This window comes from Physeter macrocephalus, chromosome 14, assembly GCF_002837175.3.
Source record: "Physeter macrocephalus isolate SW-GA chromosome 14, ASM283717v5, whole genome shotgun sequence".
Taxonomy (NCBI): domain Eukaryota; kingdom Metazoa; phylum Chordata; class Mammalia; order Artiodactyla; family Physeteridae; genus Physeter; species Physeter macrocephalus.
The window spans coordinates 120,357,090-120,375,069 of NC_041227.1; the positions used below are offsets into that span (position 1 = coordinate 120,357,090).

At 37.6% G+C, this 17,980-nt stretch overlaps 1 protein-coding gene across 8 annotated transcripts in view; it reads left to right on the forward strand.

The window, feature by feature from the left end:
- Nucleotides 1-17,980, forward strand: part of TANC2 (tetratricopeptide repeat, ankyrin repeat and coiled-coil containing 2) — a 374,683-nt gene that overhangs the window by 112,631 nt on the left and 244,072 nt on the right. For 5 of the 8 annotated variants that reach the window (XM_024130199.3, XM_028499426.2, XM_024130198.3 and 2 more), the window contains one exon: nucleotides 16,527-16,709. In XM_024130199.3, the coding sequence (XP_023985967.1) occupies nucleotides 16,527-16,709 (183 nt within the window). The remainder of the gene's footprint in view (nucleotides 1-16,526; nucleotides 16,710-17,980) is intronic. The other 3 variants (XM_024130203.3, XM_024130205.3, XM_024130206.3) reach the window with 1 other exon arrangement.

Sequence of the window (17,980 nt, forward strand, 5' to 3'; positions counted from 1 at the left end):
TGTGTGATTGCCATTATTTGTAGCCAGTTTCATTTGATTATTACATGCTGGTGTATCTATAGTAATAATGTACTAAATTTTCAAATATGCTATCTCCTGGTTCTTTTCCTTTCCTTATAAACATGAAATATTTCGTAGAAATGAGATGTTCATGTTCTTGAAACATATACAAATTAGTCTGGTGTTGATGATTTCTTTATTAAACCCAGAGTGTTTTATTATATAGAATGATAAGGAAAATTATTTCAATATTCAGTATATTCTTTATCTCAGTGTAAGAGTATATCTGGCATAGTGGCATCACTAATGTACAAGATTATTTTGTTGTTTTAGTACTTTCTCCTTCTGATAAAAATTATTTAGCTTTCAACATAGATTGCTTTAGGAATAAGGAAAAAATTTTTAATAATACATATGTGCCAGGCTCTGAGCTAGGTGCTTTCACAAAATCCTCATTTAATTCTCAGAATAATGCTGTGAAGTATTATTTTCAGTCAGAAAATATTTCAGGCTTTACACTAATCTATGCCAAAAGTTTCAGATCAGCCTTGTTGGTAGCACATAGTTAGAATCTTTCCATTCTTATATTTAAAACACAAATTTGTTTGTTGGTGGTTGGACCAACAGACTTGAAAAGATCTGACCTTAAATGATAAATCCCTCTGAAGTGTCTTTATTTCTAGTCATATGTTTCTTCTGAGATTTAACTTCTTGTTGATAATTCTTTGTGTAACACTCTTTTTTCCAAAAAATTAAACTTGCAATTGGCCCTCTAACCAACAATTTCTTATTATCTTAGGGTGCTAAGGGTATGTCACAATGTGTTTATATATTTCAGTTACACTTTATATTTTTTAATGTGAGTTATAATAATTGTATTAAGTAAAAAATTACTTTTACCAAACAATGTAGACATTTAAAAAGGATATGTTAGGGCTTCTTCCTCTTCCACTCCCCTAAAGTAATTAGTATTAACTGTATTCAGTCTGTTTCCTTCCATGTTTTCCGCTAAACTCATACTGGCACATGCATGGATGTGTGTGTGTGTGTGTGTGTGTGTGTGTGTGTGTGTGTATTACTTTGAAGATTTTAAAAAATAAAATGCAGTTTTAATTCTCTTCTCCCTCAGTTAACAGTGTAGCATGGGCATCCTTCCAGGAACATACTTAAATCCTAATTTCTTAAAATCTGTATAATCCTCCTTAGCTAAGTAATCCATAATTTTTTCCACCATTTCCTCATCTATGAGTGTTCAGATTTTCAAAGTGATTCATAATAATTTACTTAGTAATATCTTAAACTCTAGGAATATGCAACCCGAAGCACATTTTGTGTCAGAACATATTAAGTATCCTACTTAGTATTATGATAATTGGACTAGTTAACACTAGAAGGCTTGTAGAAGCCACTCCTTGCTTATCCATATTTATGAATGAAATGGAATAAAAGCATGGGAACTAAAAAGGTTGAGAAAGGTATGTTGGACATTTAGAAAGATTCTGATTTAAAATATTTTTATCTGAATTCTTCTGGCAAGAGATAAAAATGACAAAAACCTCTTTGAAAAACTTCATAAGTTTTATTGAAGGGTCATAAAGAGTTGGATAACAAAGGATGAGGAAGGAACCTATTAGTGAAGCCTAGGGTAAAATTATTATCTAGTAAATACATTTTGTGTTTTGTTTTGTTTGAGGACCAGGCTGGATTTAATAAATTTTATTCCTAGTGAAAGATTGAAGAGCTGGTTCCCACAAGGGGGCAGACTAAGACAATCTGAAATCCTTGACACTATAAACAATATTTATTTTACATTCATAGTTGATTTACTAAGAAGGAAGGGGAAGTCACCAGGGACTAGAAATGAGTAGAGAGACAACTGACCAACCATCCCGTGAATGGTACCGTATATTGGGGGCATCCACCTGCCTCTTCCCCAGTGCATGCGCGAACTTTTGGCAGGTTGGCCACTCAGCTGTGGCTGTAGTCAGGTTGGCCTCAGTGAGCAGAAGCCCATATTGCTGAGCCCATGTATAAATTGCATTCCTGCTACCATGGCCTCTTTGTTAATGAGCCCATTGGGCAAAGATAGAATGGCTGGGTAAAGAGACTGGCTTAGTCCTCCAAACTGGTCATCTTATCTGCGGGGTTATTAAGCACCTTCTCTGTAGAGTTTGCCCTTTGGTAAGCATTCACATGGGACATAAATCGCTTCATATTCTGTGCCCTTTCAAAGATGTCTGTCCATATACCTTATCCCCAGATTTCCTTGTCACCAGTTCTCTAATTATTCCTTCCAAATCTCTGAATATCCAGTCATACCATTAAACACTGTCCATGAGTCAGTATAGAACAGTATCTCTGTCATCTCTCCTTCCAGGCAAAATGAACAACTAGGTACCCTGTTCAAACTTCTGGCCCTGGAAGGGTTTTCCTTCACCACTGTCCTTCAGGACCCCAGAATGGAGCTCTAGCATTGTTGTCATCTTCATGTTATCATGCAGAGATATCAGTAAACAAGCTTGATTTTTTTTTTCCCCCTCAGTGAGATGGTCATAGAGAATTCTCCGTGAGATAAAATATATCCAGATTGAGAGAAAACAAGCAATATAGCAGGAATAGGAACCTGGTGCATCTGGGCCACTTGCTTATGCAAATTATTTATGCCTTCAGGACCTGCTCAAGCCTGATCTCATGTACATCCCTTCCTTCTGATGATGAAGTGCTTCAGTACACACCCAACCATATTGCTTTGTTGGTCCAACAAAACTTAGTTCATGATGGACTGCCCAGGTTACATGATAGCATGGTGGCCCATGATCAAGCATTCATTCTAAGGCCCTGTGGTAAGCCAAAAGCTGTTTTTCAAAAAAGGGTAATAGTTATTTGTACCGATGACATAGCTTTTTTACAGAATGCTGGAGATCTGGCCTGAGATTCACCTAAAGTTGTGCAATAACCGTTCAAGATCCCTATCTAGCACAGATACGTCAAGCAACATTGGATCTAGTGGGTTATATAACCCAAGTGGCAAAGCAGCTTTCACAGCAGCCCATATGTGTTGCAGAGCCTTCAATTGTTGTGGGCCTCTCTCACATCCAGCAGTCTTGGTAAATGGTTCATAGTTGCATACCCAGATGAGGAACAGATTGCTTCAAAAATCCAAGGAGGTCTACTGGGCATTGCACTTCTTTCTCAGTATTAAGAGAGAGTAGGTGCAGCAACTTCATCACCTTGGAAGGGATATCTTGAATTGCTCAAGACCATAGGGCTCGCAGAAATTTTACCAGTGTGGAAGACCTGTGAATTTTTGTGGAATTTATTTCCCACCCTCTGGAGTGCATATATTTTACCACAGTATTTAGATCAGTTGCTGCTTCTTGCTCACCACGTCTAATCAGCATGAAATTATTAGTGTAGTAGACCAGCATGGTGCCCTTAGAATGGAAAGTCAGTTAAGGTCCCTGTGGGGTAGATTATTACTAAGACCAGGAGAATTAATAGCAGGTAGGCCAGTGAAAATGTATAGCTAACCCTGACAGCTGAATGCTTACTGCTTATGATGGTCTCATTCTCAGGTCTGTAGCTGCAGACCTGGTACCAGGGATATGTTGATTTGCTTTAGCTAGAAAACCACATCTAAAGCAGCAGCAGCAGTGGGCTACACAACCTGAATAAGTTACAAAAATCCATTGTCATTCTCCAAGATTTGTCTTTCTTCTGCTTAGGCTATATAGATGAGTTGAATGGGAATGTGGTAAGAGTCATCACCCTAGGATCTTTCCAGTATTTAGTGATTGGTTCATACTTTTTGCCTTATATTCTAGAAACTAAGTGAACTTGATTCTGGACATATGTGTAAAGCTTTACTGTGCAATACGGTAGTCATTGACCACAGGTAGCTGTGAGTGCTTGAAATGTGACTGGTCCAAAAGGAGATGTTTTGTATGTGTAAACTACACACTAGATTTTGAAATTTTCTGTCTTTCCGTTCATTCAGTAATGTTTGCCTTTACTTATTGAAGCATTGTTGTAATAGTTGCTTTAAGGTCTTTGGTGTTTAATTCTAATATCTGTGTAATCTTGGGAATAACATCTGTTGACTTTTCCTTCTCATGTTGAGATTTCCCTGTTTCTTCATATGCCATATTATTTTGGATTATATCTTGGACATTTTGAATATTATGATATGAGACCCTAGGTTTTATTTAAGTTCTAAGGAGAAGGTTGGTGTGTGTGTGTGTGTGTGTGTGTGTGTGTGTGTGTGTGTGTGTGTGTATGTCAGTGGCTAGTCAACCAGATTATGTTCAGGAAACAGATTCCTACCTGCATTCTCGGGGCTCTAGTTCCAACGTCAGTTCGGTTTTCTGAGCATTTCTATTTAGATCATTTCCATGTGTGTGACCCAGTGTCCATTGTGGGACCAGAGTGGTAGTAAGTATATCTTGTTGCTCTGTTCTTAAAGCCTGTGGTATGGATGTTTAGGGTCACATCCATGCACACGGAGCTCAGAGGTGAGCCCTGAAGTTCATATACAACTCTATGGGATTGTTTGCTTGATATCCCTCCACACCCCAATCTTACCAACATTTTCCAGCTCTCAGACTCTCCCTTGCCAGTAGTCTGGCTAAAAAACAGGGACTCTAGTTTTCCTGTTCCGCTGTTCAATTCCTACAGCTGTGTCTGTATCCAAGTCAAGTGATAAGAGGACAGAGAGATAAAAAGCAGTGAGGATTTGCCTCACACTCTTGGGATTACAATTCCTGGGGTCAGAAAAAAGGGTTCACTTCTCCCAGGTTTCAGTTACCTGCCCAGTCATCACTACCATCTCTCTGCTGCTACTGCCATAGAATTGGCTGGAGACCAGGATAGAAGAGAAGGGAAAAAAGAGGGATTTCCCCTAGTTTCTCAGACCAACAAGGGCCCCCTTCCCTGTTCCTCACTAGAAAGGGAGGGATTTTCTTGGAGCTTTTTCTTACCCGGTGTACACTTCTCAGTTTTGGGCTGCCTTTGAGTCCAGGCGAGGTGATACCTGAGAAAAAACATGGCAAGCTCACCACCACTTCAGTGGAACTTCACATTCTGTACTTCTTTTCCAATCTGCCTGCTACTGTTTATTTTCATAGTCTTCAGATAGGTACTCTACCCATTCTTTTTGTTTGGTTGGTTTTTGGTTATAGATTTATTTGTCTTAAAAAATAGATTTTCTATTTTAGAGTAGTTTTAGGTTCACAGCAAAATTGAGTGGAAAGTAGAGTTTCTATATATGCCTCTTGCACCCACACACCCACAGTGTCCCCCACTGTTAACATCCCAGCACCACAGTGGTACATTTGTTACAATAGATGAAGCGACATTGACACATCATTATCACCCAAAGTTCATAGTTTACATTAGGGTTCACTCTTTTTTTTTTTTAAGGAAGCCTTTCATTTTTATTAAAAAAATTTTTTTTAATTAATTAATTAAATTTATTTTTTGGCTGTGTTGGGTCTTCATTGCTGCACGCAGGCTTTCTCTGGTTGCAGCAAGGGGAGGCTACTCTTCATTGCGGTGCGCGGGCTTCTCATTGTGGTGGCTTCTCTTGTTGTGGAGCACAGGCTCTAGACGCGCGGGCTTCAGTAGTTGTGGCACGTGCGCTCAGTTGTGACTCTCGGGTTCTAGAGCGCAGGCTCAGTAGTTGTGGCGCACGGGCTTAGTTGCTTCGCAGCAGGTGGGATCTTCCTGGACCAGGGCTCGAACCCGTGTCCCCTGTATTGACAGGTGGATTCTTAACCACTGTGCCACCAGGGAAGTCCCTAGGGCTCACTCTTGATGTTGTACATTCTATGGATTTTGACAAATGTATAATGACATATACCTACTATTATAGCATCATGTAGAATAGCTTCACTGCCCTAAAAATCCTCTATACTCTAAATGTTCATCCTTACCTCCCTACAATCCCTGGAAACCACTGATCTTTTTACTGTTTTCATAGTTTTGCCTGTTTCAGAATGTCATATAGTTGGAATCATACAGTATGTACCCTTTTCCGATTGGCTTCTTTCACTTAGTAATACACGTTTAAGGTTCCTCCATGACATCTCATGACTTGATAGCTCATTTCTTTTTAGTGCTGAATAATATTCTATTGTTTGGATGTACCAGTTTATCCATTCACCTACTGAAGGACATCTTGGTTGCTTCCAGGTTTTGACAGTTATGAATAAAGCTGCCGTTAATATCCATGTGCAGGTTTTTGTATGGATATAAGTTTTCAACTCATTTGGGTAAATGCCAAGGAGCATAACTGCTGGATTGTAAGGTAAGAGTATGTTTAGTTTTGTAAGAAACTGCCAAACTGTCTTCCAAAGTGGCTGTATCATTTTTCATTCCCACCAGCAATGAACAAGAGATCCTGTTGCTCCACATCCTTGCCAGCATTTGGTGTTGTCAGTGCTTTGGATTTTGGCCATTCTAATAGGTGTGCAGTGGTATCTTGTGTTGTTTTAATTTGCAGTTCTCTAATGACATATATTGAATGTCTTCTTCATATACTTATTAGCTTCTTTAGTGAGGTGTCTGTTCAGGTCTTTTCCCATGTTTTAATTTTTTTTTTCTTGTCATTGAGTTTGTATACTTTGGATATATTTTAAAATATTTTCTCTCAGTATGAGGCTTGTGTTCTCATATTCTTGACAGTGTCTTTCATAGAGCAGACATTTTAAATTTTAATGAAGTCTAGATCATCAATTATTGCTTTCGTGGATCATGACTTCAAGGTTATCCAGATTTTCCATGTGATGTTCTAGGAGTTTTATACTTTTGCATATTACATTTAAGTGTGTGATCCATTTTGAGTTAATTTTTTATGAAGGGTGTAAGGTCTGTGTCTAGATTTATTTTTTTGGATGTGGATGTCCAGTTGTCTAAGGATCATTTGTTGAAAAGACTATCTTTTCTCCAGTGTACTGCATTTGCTCCTTTGGCTATATTTATGTGGGTCTATTTCTGGGCTTTCTATTCTGTTCCATTGATTTGTCTGTCTGTTCTTTCATCAGTACCACACTGCCTTGATTACTGTAGCTTTATAGTGTGTCTTGAAGTTCAGTAGTGTCAGTCCTCCATCTTTGTTCTTCCCCTTCAAATACTGAGTTGGGTATTCTGGGTCTTTTGCCTCTCCGTATAAATTTTAGAATCAGTTTTTCTTTCTTATTTATTTATTATATTTTTATGGCTGCATCTGGTCATAGTTGTGGCACATTGGATCTTTGTTGAGGCATGCGGGATCATTCGTTGTGGCACATGGGCTGTTTGTTGCTGTGCACGGGCTTCTCTCTAGTTGTGGCTCGTGATTTTCTCTCTACTTGTGACACGCAGGCTTCAGAGCACTTGGGCTCTGTAGTTTGCAGCACATGGGCTCTCTAGTTGAGGCGTACAAGCTCAGTAGTTGTGGCGCATGGAATTAGTTGCCCCGCAGCGTGGTGTGTGGGATCTTAGTTCCCCGACCCGGGATCAAACCTGCGTCCCCTGCATTGTAAGGTGGATTCTTTACCACTGGACCACCAGGGAAGTCCCTAGAATCAGTTTTTCAATATCAACAAATATTGATTGGGTTTGCATTAAGTCTGCTAGATCAGTTTGGGGAGAATTGACATTTTGACAGTATTGATGCTTTGTATCCATGAACATGGAGTTTCTCTCCATTTATTTAGATCTTTGACTTCTTTCATCAGTTTTGTAGTCTTCCTCATATAGATCTTCTATATATTTTATTAGAATTATACCTAAGTATTTCATTTTTTTAATTCACAGTTTTATAATTCCAACATCTTTGCCATATCTGAGGCTGGTTCTGATGCATGCACTGTCTCTTCATACTGTTTTTTGTTTGTTTGTTTTTTTAACTTTTAGTATGCCATGTAAGTTTCTGCTGAAAGGTGAATGTGGTGTACTGGATAAAATGAACTGCGGTAAATAGTAATGTAATTTTAAGGTGGGAGTGGGGTGGGAAGCATTCTATAGTCCTATGATTAGGTCTCAGTCTTTTGGTGAGCCTGTGCCCCTGGTCTGTGAACTTTGTGAGTGCCTCTGAGTTGTTGTGTTCCATTGATTTTGTGTCCATTCTTTTACCAATACCACATACTGTCTGGATTACAGTAACTTTACATTAGTCTTGAAATGAGGTGCTGTGAGACTCCAAACTTTGATTTTACTGTTCAAAATTATTTTATCTATCCTAGTCCCTTTGTTTTTACATGAGTTTAAAATCAGCTTTTTTATTTCTACCAAAATAATTGCCTGCTGGATTTTCATTAGGATTGCTTTAAACCTGTAGATCACTTTGAGACCTAGCATCATAAAATCTTCAGATCCATGAACAGGTCAATAGTATATCTCTCCATTTAGGTCTTTGATTTCTTTCATCAGTGTTTTGTAGTTTTCAGCATACAAATATTGTACATATTTTGTTAGATTTCTTCCTAATTATTTCATGTTTTTAATGGTGCTATTTTAATGTTACTGGTTTAATTTTTTTTCTGCGTATTCATTGCTGGAATATAGAAAGACATTTGCTTCTTGTATACGGACTCTGTAATCTTTGAGTTTGCCTAACTCACTTGTTTTCTTCTAGTGGATTTTTTTGTAGATTACTTAAAATTTTCTGCATAGGCAGTCATGCTGTCTGATTACATGACCCGGTACTAGCTATTACACTTCTCTTGGCCTGTTTCCTGCCTGATATATGGACTTGTTATGAGACTGTTTCTGAGTCACAGAGTGCTATAAGTTAAAAGGATATTTGGAATAATTTTAGGCAAAACCCCTTTGTTTCTGAAATATGTAAAAGCCCTTTGACTTTAGGGACTAGTTTATCACCATGCTCTGTTTTGTTTTGTTTCTCTGTGTGCTTTTTAAAAATAAACTTTTAATAACATATAAACTGGAAAGTTCATAGGTAATGTATACAGTTTAATGAATTATCATGCTAGAGGCTTTTGATTTATAAGTTTTGTTTGTGGTTATTTATGTAACTTGAAAAATTAGAAGTCAGTTCTGTAGAATAGGTGCGGCCTTTAGCTAAAGAATTTCTTTATTAACTTGAACTTTAATATCTCATAATCATCTGTACTAAATATAAGACTTAGGACTAAAATTTTTATTGAGTCATAATTACTCCTAACATTTCTTTAGTGTCCATATACTTGATATCCCTGTGCTATCTTTCTTTTTTTTAAAACAAATTTATTTATTTTATTTATTTATTTTTGGCTGCGTTGGGTCTTCGTTGCTGCGTGCAGTCTGTCTCTAGTTGCAGGGAGCGGGGGCTACTCTTCGTCACTGTGCGCAGGCTTCTCATTGCGGTGGCTTCTCTTGTTGTGGAGCATGGGCTCTAGGTGTGCGGGCTCAGTAGTTGTGGCTCTCAGGCTCTAGAGTACAGGCTTAGTAGTTGTGGCATACGGACTTAGTTGCTCCGTGGCATGTGGGATCTTCCTGGACCAGGGCTCGAACCCGTGTCCCCTGCGTTGGCAGGCGGATTCTTAACCACTGTGCCACCACGGAAGCCCTCCCTGTGCTGTCTTAATTCAACTTTTGAATATCTAATCACCGGGTATCCAGCAAAACTGAAATTTTTTCTGTCACATTAGCAGTTTATTTTATTCTGCCATATCTCAATCACATTTTTTCAGTAACTTTTATTCAGTTGATTATAGCAGGGAAAGTGAGTGGTAGGAAAATGAAGATTGAGTAATTTGGGGTACCAGTAAATATCATCTTACATGCTTGGTAAATTGGATTTCTTTCTTTTTTTTTTTTTAACATTTATTTTTTTACTTGGCTGTGCTGGGTCTTAGTTGCGACACGGGGGTCTTCATTGCTGCATGCGGGATCTTTGTTGCGGCATGCGAACTCTTTATTTGCGGCAAGTGGGATCTAGTTCCCTGACCAGGGATTGAACCCGGACCCGCTGCATTGGGAGTGTGGAGTCTTAGCCACTGGACCACCAGGGAAGTCCTGGTAAATCTGATTTCAAATTTTTTACTTCCTTCCTGTTATAAAATTATACATCCATTCCTTTTGCTATGCAGCTTTTCAGTGGTTCCCACTGAAATGCGCCAGGTGTATTTCCATGCCCCATTGATGTTGTTATTGGACTTGCTTGGGCCAGTAAAATATTAGTGAACAGAGGTCTTAAATATGCTCCTCTGATTAAACTTGATCTCCTGCAGCTCTGTGATCTACCATAACAAGAGTATGCCCCACATATTCACTGCCCCTTCAGTGACTAGGCCCAATATGAATGACACATTGGAATAGTTCTGAACTTGATAACCCAACCAAGATCAGCTGACCCACAGTCAATGTGCAGACTCAGGAGCATAAAAGTGAATGTTGTAGACTACAGAGATTTTGAGGTTGTTAGTTACCCAAGAAAAACTGACTAATACAGTCAAATTCTGTTAATGCATACCAGTACTTTTCTTTACTTGAAACATATATTTTTAGTTTTTTCTCTGTATTTATAGGGCAGAGAAGATAGAAGAAAATATTTTTAAGCAAAAAAGTAAACTAGGACATCCATACTGGACTAATTGCAGTATTATTCCTTAAGGAGTATTATTAGATTCTAAAATTATCAGCTAAGTTTTAACATTAGAACATTTCAAGTGAAAAGAGATACTTCAGTAAATCAAATGCATTCTTCTAGATATATTGTCTTTAAACAAACTAGTGCTGATTTTTCTTTAATTAGGGAATTATTACACTAATGACATGCCTCTTTGTAAACCTGTAAAATACTATAATTCCATATAAATCAGTCTCATGTCTATTCATGAGAGCCCAAAGATTAGAAATCTATTAATAAAGAGACTTGAAAAATAGGTCTAGGAGATTTCATCTGATCACAGTTCCAGAGAGAAAGAGAAGAGAACCGTTGGAAGAAAAGAATTGGTCAACATAGTAAAGGAAAGGACCCAGTGACTAATGAGAAATAAAAAGTTAAGACCTATTCTGGTAAAATTTTTGAAATCCAAAGGTAAGGAATAAGTCCTAGATTTCTACCAACAGAAGTTTGGGGGAAAGATAATAGTGATCTGGACTACGGTAGTGATAGGAGAAATGAAGAGAACATGGTAGATTTGAACTCTATATGAGGTTGATAATCTGCAGAATAGCTATTGTATTTGTTGCAAAGGGATGTGATGGGAAGAAATGAATGATTACTAGTCTTCTGGTTTGAATAAATATGTGAGTAGGTGGTAAATATCTACATAATATTTTTTAATTGAGGTAACTTACCATTTTAACCATTTTAATGTGTACATTTCAGTGGTTTTAGTACATTTACAATGTTGTGCAACCATCACTGCTATATAATCCATCACCCCAAAAGGAAACCCTGTACCTATTAAGCAGTCACTCCACATACTTGTAGTCATACCTGGCAACCACTAATCTGCTTTCTGTCTGGATTTGCTTATTCTGAACATTTCATATAAATGGAATCATGCAACATGTGGCATTGTTTTTGTCTGGCTTCTTTCACTTAGTATAATATTTTCAAAGTTTATCAGTGTTGTAGCATGAATCAAGCCTTCATTATTTTTATTGCTAAATAATATTTCATTGTATAGATATACCACATTTTGTTTATTGATTCATCAGGTAATGACATTTGAGTTGTTTCTGCTTTTTGGCTATTATGAATAATGCTTCTGTGAACATTCATGTTCAGGTTTTCGCTTGAAACCCTGTTTTCATTGCCTTTGGGTATATACATAGAAGAGGGATAGCTGGGTTGTATGGTAATTCTGTGTCTAACTTTTTGAGGAACTGCCAAACTGTTTTACACAGCAGCTGTACCATCTTATATTCCCACCAGCAATGTATGAAGGTTCTAATTTCTCCACATTCTTACCAACACTTCTTTGTTGTTGTTGTTTTAATAGCCATCCTACTGGGTGTGAAATGGTATTTCATTTTGGCTCTGATTTGCATTTCTTTAATGACTGATGATATGAGTATCTTTTTATGAGCTTATCGTCCATTTGTATTGTACATTTCTCTTCGGAGAAATGTCTGCTCAAGTTTTTTGCCTACTTTTAAATTGCATTGTATCTCTTTTTGTGGTTGAGTTCTAGGAGTTCTTTTTATGTTCTTGATTCTAGACTCTTTTTTTTTTTTAAGTTTTTTATTTTAAAAACTTTTTTTGGCCGTGCCACTCTGGCATGTGGGATCTTAGTTCCCCAACCAGGGATTGAACCTGTGCCCCCTTCAGTGGAAGCACGGAGTCTTAACCACTGGACTGCTGGGGAAGTCCCGTCAATTCTAGACTCTTATCAGATAAATGATTTGCAAATATTTTCTCCCATTCTGAGGGTTGTCTTTTCACTCTCTTGATAGTGTCCTTTGATGCACAAATGTTTTATCTTCCAGTTTGCTAATTCTCTCTTCATCTGTGTCTAATCTGTTTTTTCAATCCATCTGTTGAGTTTTTATTTTCATAATTCATTGCTGAAATTCTAAACTTTTACTTTCTTTAAATATTAAGCATGTTAATTTTTTTCTTTTTACATACCATGACACACAATTTTAATACAGCATTTGGTCAGTATTTCTCAATAGAAACTCTCAGCACTTTTGACTCAGTAATTGACTGTGTCTAGGAGCCATGATGTATATTAGGTCTCCAGAACTTATTCATCTAATAACTGAAAGTTTTTACCCTTTGACCAACATCTCCTTTTGCCACCACCATTCTCCTCTCTACTACTATGATTTTGACCTTATTTTTTAGATTTCACATATAAGTGAGATTACACAGAGATTATTTCTGTCTGGTGGCTTATTTCACTTAGCATAATGTCCTCCAGGTTCATCCCTGTTGTTGCAAGTGGAAGGAGTTCCTTCTTTTTTAAGGCTGAATAATATTCCTCAGAGAGAGAGGGAAAGAAAGAGAGAGAGAGAGAGACAGAGTGTGTGTGTGTGTGTGTGTGTGTGTGTGAGTGTGTGTAAAATCACATTTTCTTCATCCATCCATCCATCGACAGACACTGAAATTGTTTCTATATTGTGGCTACTTTGAATAATGCTGCAGTGAACATGGGAGTGGAAGTATCTCTTTGAAATAGTAATTTTATTTCCTTTTGATATATACTCAGAAGTAGGTTTGCTGGCTAATATGGTAGTTCTATTTTTAATTTTTTGAGGAATCTCCATACTGTTTTTTGTAATGGTTGTACCAATTTACATTCCCACCAACAGTGTATAGGGGTTCCTTTTTCTCTACATCATTGCCAATACTTATTATATTTTGACTTTTTGGTAATAGCTGTCCTAACAGGTGTGAGGTGGTATCTCATTGTGATTTTGATTTTTGTGATTGATGATTGTTGATGTTGAGTACATTTTCGTGTGCCTGTTGGCCATTCGTATGTCTTCTTTGGAAAATATTTATTCAGGTCCTTTGCCCATTTTTAAAAATATTTATTTATTTATTTATAATTATTTTTTTGGCTGTGTTGGGTCTTCGTTGCTGTGCGTGGGCTTTCATCTAGTTGCAGTGAGTGGGGGCTACTCTTTGTAGTGGGGCGTGGGCTTCTCATTGCAGTGGCTTCTCTTGTTGAGGAGCACGGGCTCTAGGCACACAGGCTTCAGTAGTTCTGGCTCACGGGCTCTAGAGTGCAGGCTCAGTAGTTGTGGTGCATGGGCTTAGCTGCTCCGCGGCATGTGGGATCTTCCTGGACCAGCGCTCAAACCCATGTCCCCTGCTTTGGCAGGCGGATTCTTAACCACTACGACACCAGGGAAGTCCTGCCCATTTTTTAATTAGGTTTTTTGTTTGTTTTATTTTGCTATTGAGTATGAGTTCTTTACGTATTTTTAGTATTAACCCCTTATCAGATACATGGTTTGCAAACATTTTCTCCCATTCTGTAGGTTACCTTTTCATTTTGTTGATGGTTTCCTTTGCTGTGCAGAAACTTTTTAGTTTGATATAGTCTCACTTGTTTTACTTTTTTTGTTGTTGATTGTGCTTTTGATGTCAAATCCAAAAAAAATCATTTTCAAGATGAATTTCATGGACTTTTCCCCCTGTGTTTTCTTCTAAGAGCTTTATGGTTTCAGGTCTTAGGTTTAAGTTTTAAACCATTTTCAGTTGATTTTTGTGTATGGTGTAGGATAAGGATCCAGTTTCATTCTTTTGCATGTGGATATTCAGTTTTCCAATGCTATTTATTGAATAGAGACTATCCTTTCCCCATTGTATATTCTTGGTGCCCTTGTCAAAGATTAGTTGACCGTATATGCATGGGTTTATTTCTAGGTTCTCTATTCTGTTCCATTGATCCATGTGTCTGTTTTTGTGCTAGTACCAAATTGTTTTCCTACTGCTTTGTAATATAATTTGAAATTAGGAAGTGTGTTATGCCTCCAGTTTTGTTCTTCTTGCTCCAGATTACTTGATTACGTTAGCTATTCAGAGTCTTTTGTGGATCCATGGAAATTTTAGAGTTGCTTTTTCTATTTCTGTGAAAAAATGCCATTGGAATTTTGATAGGGATTACATTGGATCTGTAGATTACTTTGGGTAGTATGGACATTTTAACAATATTAATTCTTACAATCCATGAATACAGGATATCTTTCCATTTATTTGTGTCTTCAGTTTCTTCATCAGTGTCTTATAGTTCTCAATGTACAGATTTTTCACCTCCTTGGTTAAATTCATTCCTAAGTATTTTAATCTTTTTGGTGTTAAGCATACTACTTTAAATTCTGTGTCTTATTGTTCCATAGTCTGTATTCCCTCTGAGACTATTTATTTTGCATGGTCTTTCTGATTTGCTTTTTTCATGTTCTCTCTTTGTTATTGTTAGTTAAGGACCAGATATTGTATATGAAAAATTGTGGAAGTATTTTGAGATCTATGATGATGTTATCTTCTTCTAAGAAGATTTATGTTTGTTTTTTGGCAGGGACTAGCAATCCAAGATTGCCTTAATTAAATTTTGTGGTAGATATTTGGAGCTGAGCTTCAGTCCTGTAAAGGCCAGTCTAGTTTTTTTTTAAATAAATTAATTTATTTATTTTTGGCTGCATTGGGTCTTTCTTGCCGCATGTGGGGTTTCTCTAGTTGCAGAGAGCAGGGGCTACTCTTTGTTGTGGTGCACAGGCTTCTCATTGCGGTGGCTTCTCTTGTTGCGGAGCATAGGCTCTAGGGTGCGTGGGCTTCAGTAGTTGTGGCATGCAGGCTCCGTAGTTGTGGCATGTGGGCTCTAGAGTGCAGACTCAGTAGTTGTGGCACATGGGCTTAGTTGCTCCGTGGCATCTGGGATCTTCCCGGACCAGGGCTCGAACCTGTGTTCCCTGCATTGGCAGTCAGATTCTTAACCACTGCGCCACCAGGGAAGTCCCTAGTTTTGGTTTATACTCACTCCTAGAATGTAGCCCTTTGGGGTTCCAAACAAAAGTGTTGGAGTTTTACCAGCTCCCCCTTTGCAACTTGGTTCTCTAGCCATTCCAGTACTTGTCTTCCCAGCTCTGTAAAACTGTCAATGGCTTCTTAGCCTTTCAGATGCCACAAAGTAAAAAGTAGCCCCAAATACCAGGTCTCAGTCTTCTCCTTGTAATTCTTCATCATGCTATTAACTCTCCAGTACCTTCAGGAAGATTTTTTAAATGTATATAGTTGTAGTTTTCTTAGGGAAAAGTTGGTCTGAAGTATATAATCTGCCATTACCAGAAGTAGAAGTCAACAGTATGTAAGTGGAAGTAAACAGCATATCGTTTACTCTTTTTTTAAATGTTTGAGCAGATTCAAAAATCACCATATAATGTTAGTCTTACCCATTTATATTTTCATGTACATTCTTGGAGAAAGAATAAGAAATAGAGTTACAGTGATCCTACTAGGAATTGCACAGATTGGTTTGTCAAGCAGGGGAATATCTTCTTTCATGTTTGTCTTCTCAGGGACAATTGAAGACCATTGCTGTAATCGTAACACTTGTTGCATTCTACTGTAATTCCTTTTTATATGACTACGTTGTTCATGAGACAGTGAGCCCCTTACAAGGAGGAATCCTGTCGTATTCATGTTCAGTTTCCTAGTGCTGGACCTGAAGTTAAGTACCCAGTTATGTAGAAATGAATCTGTGTGTTGGGAATTCCTTATTTTCTTTTCACAGTGAAAAAATCAGCATCAGTGTACACTGTGCTGAGTCATCCAAAAAGATAAATTTTTTTTTTTTTTTTTTTTTTTTGTGGTACACGGGCCTCTCACTGTTGTGGCCTCTCCCGTTGCGGAGCACAGGCTCCGGACGCGCAGGCTCAGCAGCCATGGCTCACGGGCCCAGCCACTCCGCGGCATGTGGGATCTTCCCGGACCGGGGCACGAACCAGTGTCCCCTGCATCGGCAGGCAGACTCTCAACCACTGCGCCACCAGGGAAGCCCCAAAAAGATAAATTTTAATAGAGAAGAATTTTAGTAGAATATTTTCTGACCAGCTCTTTTCTCCCATTCTCTTCTATGTAACAGGTGGCATCTCCACAGAAAGCGACTGTGCTTTTGAGCCAGACTACGCCGTCCCACCACTTCCAGTGAGTGAAGGTATGCAGCACATTCGGATTATGGAGGGCATGTCTCGCTCTCTTCCATCCTCCCCCTTACTCACACATCAGTCTATCAGTGTTCGGCTCCAACCTGTGAAGAAGTTAACTGGTAAGGACTTTACCTAAATTTAGTATATTTAACAGGAAACCTAACAGTGTGGCACTCTAAGTCATATCAGATACGTTTATGTGCATCTCTAGGTTTTTCCTCTTTGGCCTTACTAATGTCACAGACTCTTGGAAAGTGGAGCTCCTACTGATTTTAGTTTAGGGAATTAGAATAGTGCTCCACTTGACAGATTGTTGTATTTATTTCCTAAATGATCCATCTGTTGTGGACATATTTTTCTAGGCTTTCAGGAAATTTTCAGTTTTGCCAGAATATACTGTTGTTCTGATTGCATTTATCAGCTTGTTCATGTCAGATTACCAAATGGAGATATTGTAATTTTAGAATAATAAACGCTTCATAGTTTAGCAAAGGTACATCAGTTTGAAATCCTGATTTGTATATTTCATACCTATTTTTAAAAGCTGATCTAGATGTTTACCTCTCCATGGTACAGTACTCCAACTTGTTAGGATATTTACTATAATTCATAAGTTGTGGATTGACTTTAATATGATCTCACAGTATGTATTGTGCAGTCAGATCAAGTTGTTAGGTATGAAACTGTGTTTTGATTAAATGCACTTTTATCCCTTAAAGCTTTTTCAGGGAAGAAATTTTAATATATTAAATGATACTTATGTGCGAAAATATGTACACCTGGATCACTTTGTCAGGTTTCTTTTAACAGTATTAGTTTATATCAACATCAGTAAGTTGACTGGTATTGAATGGATTATGAGTGTATGGAGGCAAGAAATGAAGTCGTTCCCAAAGGCTATATTGACTTCCTCCTATGTGTCTGGCATTGAGTTAGACAGTAGTGTTGATTATCGAATGACAATTCAAAAGAAAATAAGATGATAGAGGGGGAAATGAGATTTTTCAGACTCTTCCATCTATTTTGAATGAAAGTTTTACAATGTTTATACTTTTCATTCAAATAATAATATTTCTTTATTCTGTAGTTCCACAGAGCATAACTTATGCTTCTTTACAACCTGCACAAAGCATAAGTTATGCCTCTTATATTTTTTATTGTTTTTTTTAGGCATCTTCAAATGACTGAGTCAAAGTCTACTTTGGTTCTTGGGTCATTAGGTAAAAATCAGTAAAGTAGCTTAATAACATTTTACTAAAATACTTATTCCTTCTGTTATCTAAAAACAGGGTAAGTTTTATGTGATTGGGCTTGAATAAAAATTTCAGTGCTTAGAAACCCCTGCTTTTTCTTACAGTTTAAGGTATTATTGATTACTGAAAACACAAAT